The sequence below is a fragment of the Myodes glareolus genome, chromosome 8 (genome assembly GCF_982192425.1).
Source record: "Myodes glareolus chromosome 8, mMyoGla1.1, whole genome shotgun sequence".
NCBI classification, from domain to species: Eukaryota; Metazoa; Chordata; class Mammalia; order Rodentia; family Cricetidae; genus Myodes; species Myodes glareolus.
The window spans coordinates 5,711,339-5,719,948 of NC_142033.1; the positions used below are offsets into that span (position 1 = coordinate 5,711,339).

At 45.1% G+C, this 8,610-nt stretch overlaps 1 protein-coding gene across 2 annotated transcripts; it reads right to left on the minus strand.

Moving 5' to 3' along the window:
- Positions 1 to 404: 404 nt before the first annotated feature.
- Positions 405 to 5,179, minus strand: Dspp (dentin sialophosphoprotein). Of its 2 annotated transcripts, XM_087908725.1 has the most exons (5): positions 5,123 to 5,179; positions 4,145 to 4,216; positions 3,037 to 3,987; positions 1,634 to 2,321; positions 405 to 1,552 (listed from the first exon to the last, which is right to left on the minus strand). In XM_087908725.1, the coding sequence occupies exons 1-5, from the start codon at positions 5,177 to 5,179 to the stop codon at positions 405 to 407; spliced, it is 2,916 nt and encodes a 971-aa protein (XP_087764851.1). The 2 variants fall into 2 exon arrangements, with proteins under 2 accessions (XP_087764851.1, XP_087764850.1); XM_087908724.1 differs by having other exon boundaries at positions 405 to 2,321.
- Between the last annotated feature and the right edge of the window lie 3,431 nt (positions 5,180 to 8,610).

Consider the following 8,610-nt stretch of genomic DNA (forward strand, 5'->3'; position numbering starts at 1 on the left):
CTCTCTGGTACTGAAACCACTGGAGGACAAAGACAATGTCACAGGCTGTCTGTAACTTTGCTTGCTTAGCTCTCTAAAGCACCTGCTATTCAAATCGAAGCTACGTGTCACAGTGATTGCTTCAGTTTCTGTTTAATTATTTTATGTTCAGATTTATACTTTTAAAAATGTTTTCTGAAAATGAATACATTTTCACACACATGTACCAAAGCTGGTACACCCAGACTGTCTCTGAGAGAGCTGGAGCTTGGCTCTGTATCCAAGTTGAACTTGATTCCCTGTGATCTCGGTGGATTCCACATAATCTGTGTTTCTCGCCTGTCTCTAGTGGGTTAGGAGTCACTGCTGCCTTTTGATTACTCACCAAATGTTCATGCACAGGATCTCATGGGACTTCCTTTGCCCTAATCATCGCTGGTTGAGTGATTGCTGTCACTGCCTTCACTGTCACTGTCACTGTCACTTGCATTGTGACCGTTAACAGCCTTGTTATCACTATCATCACTGCTGTCAGATGTGCTATCCTGACTGTCACTGCCATTGCTGCTGTCGTTGCTGTCACTGCTGCTGTCACTGCTGCTGTCACTGCTGTCACTGCTGTCACTGCTGCTGTCGCTGCTGTCGCTGCTGTCACTGCTGTCACTGCTCTCACTGTCACTGCTGTCGCTGCTGTCACTGCTATCACTGCTGTCACTGCTATCACTGCTGTCACTGCTGTCACTGCTCTCACTGTCACTGCTGTCACTGCTGCTGTCACTGCTGTCACTGCTGTCGCTGCTGTCACTGCTATCACTGCTGTCACTGCTGTCACTGCTGTCACTGCTATCACTGCTGTCACTGCTATCACTGCTGTCACTGCTGTCGCTGCTGCTGTCACTGCTGTCACTGCTGTCACTGCTGTCACTGTCACTGCTGTCACTGCTATCACTGCTGTCACTGCTGTCGCTGCTGCTGTCACTGCTGTCACTGCTGTCACTGCTATCACTGCTATCACTGCTGTCACTGTCACTGCTGTCACTGTCACTGCTGTCACTGCTATCACTGCTGTCACTGCTGTCACTGCTGTCACTGCTATCACTGCTGTCACTGTCACTGCTGTCACTGCTGTCACTGCTATCACTGCTGTCACTGTCACTGCTGTCACTGCTGTCACTGCTATCACTGCTGTCACTGCTGTCACTGCTGTCACTGCTGCTATCACTGCTGCTGTCACTGCTGTCACTGCTGTCACTGCTGCTGTCACTGCTGCTGTCACTGCTGCTGTCACTGCTGCTGTCACTGCTGCTGTCACTGCTGTCGCTGCTGTCGCTGCTGTCACTGCTGTCACTACTGCTGTCACTGCTGCTGTCACTGCTGCTGTCACTGCTGTCGCTGCTGTCGCTGCTGTCACTGCTGTCACTACTGCTGTCACTGCTGCTGTCGCTGCTGTCACTGCTATCACTGCTGCTGTCACTGCTGTCACTGCTATCACTGCTGTCACTGCTGTCACTGCTGTCACTGTCACTGCTGCTGTCACTACTGTCACTGCTGTCACTGCTGTCACTGCTGCTGTCACTGCTGTCACTGCTGCTGTCACTGCTGTCACTGTCACTGCTGTCACTGCTGTCACTGCTGCTGTCACTACTGTCACTGCTGCTGTCACTGCTATCACTGCTGTCGCTGCTGTCACTGCTGTCACTGCTGTCACTGCTGTCACTGTCACTGCTGTCACTGCTGTCACTGCTGTCACTGTCACTGCTGTCACTGCTGTCACTGCTGTCACTGCTGTCACTGCTGCCTGATTTGCTCTCACTGTCACTGCCATTGTCATGGTCACTGCTTTCTGACTCGTCCTCGTCATTGCTCTCACTGTTACCATCACTGTCACTCTCGCCATCATCAGCATCAGATGTATCGTCACTCCTGTCATCATCCCCATTCGAGTCACTGCCGTTGCTGTTATCACTTGAGTCCTCGGAGTCATGAGAAGCATCTCCGTGGCCGCCACTCTCGTTCTCACTCTCTGAGTCAGCATCATCACTTCCGTCAGACTCGTCACTGCTGTTGGGGTCGTCTCCTTGCATGGACTCATCATCAAAATCGTAGCTGTCATGCACATTGCTGTTGCTGCCACTACCTAGCTTGCTGTGTCCCATCTTGTTGTGGGCGTCTGACTTCTCAGCAGGCCCTTGAGGCTGGCCAGACTGCCCTTGCTTTGGGCTGTTCCTCTTGTCCTCCTCCATTCCCTGGTGTCCATTGTTGCCTTTATTGTCCCTGAGTTTCCCAGATTCTTTGGTAATGTTACTTGTGTTGCCTGTGCTGGGACCTTCAGTTTCTGTTCCCTATGGAACAATATAGAAAAGAACAGGTAATTAGTAAATATTTGCTGTGAAATTCCATGGTCCAAGGATAACTGTCTGGGGAAATGGCCTTAAGACCAGGACTCTGGTTGCCAGTGCAGTGGTGATCAGGAAAATGTGCTCCATCTAATACTTGAGGATGTTCAGTATTAGGGTTCGGATCCCACAATAAACCATCCATATTTCTACCTTATGGGAACTTGGATTAAACAGGTGCATGGTAATGAGTGTGTCACAGTGAAACTCATCATTTTGTGCAATGACTGTAACAATAATAAAATGGTTTGCACAAACATGATTAAATTATTATTTAACTTGATTTCTAGCTTTGGAGCCTCTCCTGGAACTAATTCTTATGGACCAGGCTGGCCTCTAATTCAAAAAGATCTGCCTAACTCTGCCTCCCAAGTGCTGGGATTAAAGGTGTGTGTTACCACTGCCAGGCCTAACTTTCGAATTTTTAAAAATTGTTCTACATCAAAGTCTATAAGGACTCTAGCTTTCTCCTTAAAATACTCAATGTTGTTTTGTTTTTTTAAAAAAAATGTACGCAGACACTTATTGTGACATTTCTTATGTTAGTTTGGGGTTTTATTTTGTATTTGTCTGGATTTGTTGTTTGTTGTCTTGCATACCCATTGGAGTGTGGAGGGGGGAATGTAAGCTGCCGCAGGAAGGGATCAGATTCAAAGCTGACCTGGCCTTGGCTCTTCCCCAGAGGACATGTTTCTGACTGGCAGGTGATTCCACCTTCTGGAGCTCCGTTGCCTTTGTGACTGAGCTTCCGGTTTTCCTGCAATGCTTGGCTGCCATTGCCTTCTTCAGTGTTCTTGTTCTCCTCACTGCCAGTGGTACCGTCAGCTCCACATCCATTTGGGGAGCCTTCTTTCTCTTTAGAGTCACCATCTTCACCACTAACTGAACTCTGACCTCTGCTGTCATCTCTCCCCTGAGACTGCTCCCCCTGGCCCTCACTATCATCTTGGCCTCCCTCTTTATCTCCGGCTTCTGTAGCCTCATCATCCCCAGAGCCCACGTCCTCATCCCCGATCTCCCCGTTCCCACTGGGACTCCCGTCCGTATTATCCAAACCAGCCTCTCCCTCAGTGCTTGCTGTTACCTCAACCCCCTTGCTCCCATCTCCCTCCCCTTCTTTCTGAGGCGTGGTTTCATCCACGGCAACCCCATCTGCATGTGTTCCAACCTCATGGTTTGCACTGTCCTTGCTGCCGACGTCTTGAGGTCCATGTCCCTGGACAGCGCTGGGATCTCCATTCTGACTCGCATCACCAGCACCCTCGATTTTTTTACCCTGACTGGCATGCCCATTTACACTCCTCTCCTTTGCTTCCCCTGCATTTTCAGTGACGCTTGCTTGGCCCCTGATGTCACTGGCTGTGCTGTTCTCTCCTTTTGCATGTATCTCCTCATGACTATATGTTTCTATGACTTCATTTTCATATGCAATGTTCCCCTGTTCATTTGCTAAAATGGTCTGTGTAGAGGAATTCGTCCCTCCTATGTCTGTTGATTCAGAGCCGTTCCCTTCTCTTTTGTAAGTGTCTTTGGTATAAGCTTGTCTTCCTAGTTCACTGTCATTCGGGGGGTCACTGCTGTCTTTGGTGCTGTTATGGATATGTAACTCATTCTGAAAAAGAGACGTGATTCAAAATCAATTGTGAGCATCATTTTCAAATAAAGTCAAAGGAAAAAAGAATGGGTGGAAATTTTAGGGACGGTCACAGAGTATAAAAGTGGTTTGAAAGAAGAAAATAAAAGAAACATTTATGTTTACATCTCTTTACCTGTGCTGGAGTTCCTGATACATTCACAGGTTTTTCAACAATGTGTTTTTCCAATGGTGTGATTTGAGGAAGCTGCCGAGGTTAAAAAACATAAACGTTACACAGGTTCTTGTTTTATGATGAAGAAAAGATGTAACGCGAAGGTCAGAGCATAACCCGACATGTAGGAAAAGCATTACAGTGTTTATGCAGAATTTCATGCTGAGCAAATGAGGATTTTTACAATGTTGTCATCATTTTAACTGAGTATTGCAAGCCCACTTATCTCATGTGTGTAAAGACAAGACGAGTCTTTGTTCTGTTACTGACCCCAAGGACAATGTCAGACCCAAGCCTCTAAAATAGTGGGCGTGGGCTGCTAGAGCAGCATCAAGCAATCACCACTTAGCTCTGCGAGTCAGCCTGAAGTGCTTGTGAGAATCCTCAGCCTCAGAAACAATACCATATCTGGTTATGTGAAATCATACGAAAATGCTAGGCATGGAAGCTGGCTAATAAAATTACAAATGGGTTGACTTTTCTTCTTCATATGCCGAGATTTTCCACAGTGGACATATAAAGAGCACATATGAAACACTGATGTGATCATATGTTGAAAGTCTGACCTTTACCTTCTGTTCTTACTTCAGTTTTTCTCAAATGGTATAAGTTGTGGTGACATTGGAATGAAATCCGCGTGGAAAGAAGTAGAAGTACACAAAGCCTCCATGACTTCTGGGCATTGAATTAATATGACTAAATTTTTAAAAGTATGTCATCCTCTGATAAGATGTGTTTCAACGGGAAGAAAGGAAGCATGAATTGGTTCACATATTTGCCTTTCGTTGCGACCCCAGACCATATCACATAATAGTTTTGATGCAAATCTAAGCATTTGGACTCAACTTCTCTGTAAAACCTTGAGGAAATATGTACATTTCAATATCGTGTTAAAAGATACAGCAAAGTAAGAAGGCTTGGTTATGGAGATGTACTTACTGGGATGGCCCATGCAGCTGCCCAAATGCAAATACATATAATTATCTTCATTTTCATTATGAATAGTCAGTGTCTGTTTAGAACAAAGAATACCAAAGTGAAAGATGATAAGCACAGTGGTTGGTTATTTCAGTCTTTACGTTGGCCCTTTCCTGGGACAAGGAGAGAGAACCAGCGTGAGGCGACAACCCAGGTGGCAGAATAAGCCTGGTGGTTATGGAGACATGTGGGGGCCTCGGCATGCTCAACACTGTCACGGCTCCCAACATTTTATGCCAATGGGTTCTGTGGGACAATGATCTTTTATTGTTTTAATAAAACACTGATTGGCCAGTAGCTGGTAGGAAGTATAGGCGGGGCAACCAGAACAGGAGAATTCTGGGTAAAGAATTCTCGGTTGTCATCCAGACACAGAGAGAGCAAGATGAGAATGCCTCATTGATAAAAGGTACCAAGCCAAATAGCTGACACAGACAAGAATTACAGGTTAATGTAGGCTGTAAGAGTTAATAAGAAGCCTGAGCTAATAGGCCAACAAGTTTATGATTAATGTAGACCTCTGTTTGTTTCTTTGCAACTGAAAGGCTGCAGGACTGAGCAGGACAGAAACCTCTGTCAACAAGTGGGGACAAGAGCCATAGAGGTGTGAGTACATAGTTATGACTTTAGCCCTGTGCTATCCATGAGGGTAACAGCTCTCTTCTTCGGAATTAACTTTAAGCAATGTTAACTAATTCTCCCACGAGTGGACTTAAAAGACAAAGCACTTGTGACCCCCCACCTGACTATAGAGAGTTGGGCTATCAATATTGTAAGAAGAAGAAATACCTGAGTTGGAGGATCTTGGGCAAGGAGAAAGAACACAGGATTTGCTTTTAGACTCCCTGAATTCAAATTATTCCCCTGCTATTTGCTGAAAGAGCTTGGGAACTTTAAATAGCTTTATTGGGCTTCTGTTTCTTCAGTCTGGAATAATAACACCATGCCTCAGAATATCCCCGGGGCTGGCAGAAGAATCAGCCCTGAGCTTTGCAAGGGCGCTGTTAGCTCTCTCTGCACAGAGCCAGCAGCTCCGGCAAAGCTTGCTGGCAGCACATTGTACTGTGTGGAAGTTGCCTGGCTACCCCTCTGTTCCTCGTCTCTGGCATAAGATCCTGGAGCTCAGAGATGGGTCCTGATTATCATCATCTCCCGATGCAAAGTACAGGAATGACACCCGCGAGTGCTGCTGGTGAAGACATACTGGAGTACAAACTGCCCAGCACCTCCCTGGTCACTTTGCCATCCCCTCTGAATGAGAGGACGTCTAAGAGCAAAATCTTTCACCCCTCTTACAACGCAGATTCACAAAGAGTCACATCCATATATTATATACGTGAAACAGAGGCTATAAAAATACAAAAATCTGTGTGAGTCAAAAATTTTGGTTCGTATTTCTGAAAAGTTAACTTCTTTGCATCATGATATTGTTACTACAGAGAGGATTGTTTTCTTCTGTTTCGTGATCTTCCACAAGATTTAATGAATGCAATCTTGCATGTCATAAAATAGCCTTGATTAAATTCAAGGTTAGTAGAGAACTACAATAAAACATCAATGAATATATATTAAGAATTATTGGTACTGCTTCAAAGGAGCGAGAACACAATTCCAGGGCCTCTGCAAAAAGGTGCTAAGAAGAGCTGGGGTTCATTCAATTATTCCAGAGGCTCAAAAGAGGCTAAGATGCCTCGAGACAGAGCTGGCAGGGGGTGGAGGGAGGTGAAGGTCATCTGATCAAACAAGCTTAGACAGTCCTTGACAAGTCCAAACCCAGTCGTACCTCTGCAGAGGTCCTGTCTCCCCGTGACCCAGGGTCCCTGGTCCAAGAAAGGTAGGAAGTTCATCAATATATCCGTCTGAGACTTGCTGCCCCCCTCTCACCTTTCCATTCCGTCACTGCAGTACGTGATACTTGTACCCGACGGCAAGCAAGTCAGGTCAGCAATGAAGACTCGATGGAAATGACCCATTCAGTAGAATAGAGTAGCCTCTTTTAAGTAATCACATTTATGGTCACATCCAATGAGATGTAGAGATTAGCAAATTTGTGTGACTATGTCAATAAAAAGATGGGGGCAAGACATAATTTTCAGGTTCTTATTGGACTGCCTGAAAGCAGACTCGAGTTGTCCCCCAGTCATGTGATAACCTGCATGAACCAGACCTGACTAGTCGGACAAAACCCAGTGTGGAGAAGGAAGCAAGGCATGGAATTCCTCGCTAAGGAACTGTTGGCAATTGATAGGTATTAGAAAACAAAAAAGTGATTGTTTTCTAAGATTGTAGGCCTGGTTGGTGCCCCATGCTCCAATGTGAGGTGTACATCTGAGAATATCTGGTCATCAAAGACTGCTCTTGATGTTTTCCATCTGTTTACAGAAAGGGCACACAGCTGTGCGAGTAAAGAAAGGACGTGGATCTGGGAAGAGTTGGGAGGGCGGAATATAATCAAAACAGACAGCACAGATTTCTCAAGGATAAACAAAAAGACGTCTAAGAATATTTAAAACTTGAGTTAGCTAACTTTTTTGTCAAAACGATTCAAAGTGACCACACGACTATCAAATTCCCACCTCTGTTTTTGCCACCTCCTGGCAACACATCTTTGTTTTTCTAAACCTATCAGCATGAAGTCTGAAGCAGAAAAATCGGCTGGACAGAAGTCAGATCTGTAGGTATTCTACAAAGAATTGTAGTACAGTCTGCTTTCAGGACCTTTGTGTCAAGTGCCAGAAAATTACTTTCTCAGGCACTAAGTTGATTTTGATTCGAGATATTAAATTTCAACTGAGAATCATCTACTTCGTCTAGTTAGCAAGCATCTGAAGACTAATATCGGCCAGAGACTGAGCCCTGGGAAAGCATAGCCCTTCTCACTGTAGAGCTTAACTGTGCGCTCTAGACAGACCTGGAGGCAAAGACCAGTGGTTAAAACAAATCCCCAATCCAGTTTTTCTCTCGGGAAGAGTTGTTGTTTGAACACAGCCATCATCCTGCTCTCAAAGAGGAAGACAGGTGTGGTTCTTTTGTGTTAAATTCCATCACTCACCACATTCCAATGCTGAGGCTGAAAAATGTCTTTGACTTGACCTAAAGCTCTTAAGTATATTTTTCTGGATAAAAGTAGCAGTCATAGAGCTATAGTGAATTATACATAAAGCATTATAGTTGTTGATTTTTAAGATTATTACAGTTACAATATCTGTTTCATCTTAGGTTTTTTTGATAAAGCAATAGTATCTCAAACACTGTCTGGGGGCAAAAATCAGTTCTGCTCTACGGCGATTCTGTATCTCATCAGATGGGTTAGCATCCCTCCCCCAGGTAATCCACTATCTTCTCAAACATGCCCTAGACTTGAAGAGTTAAGAGACAAAAAGTTTGAACCCAAGTCGCGCTCATCCCTGAAGCTGAAAGCGCCTTCAACAAGAGATAGTTGGCTCCTG

Coding starts and splice junctions, on each gene's coding strand:
- Dspp (XM_087908724.1), bottom strand. CDS start 5,179: ATGAAAATGAAGATAATTATATGTATTTGCATTTGGGCAGCTGCATGG. Junction 3,988..4,144: donor TATCAGGAACTCCAGCACAG/GTAAAGAGATGT, acceptor TCTCTTTTTCAG/AATGAGTTACATATCCATAA. Junction 2,322..3,036: donor TGGGGAAGAGCCAAGGCCAG/GTCAGCTTTGAA, acceptor ATTGTTCCATAG/GGAACAGAAACTGAAGGTCC.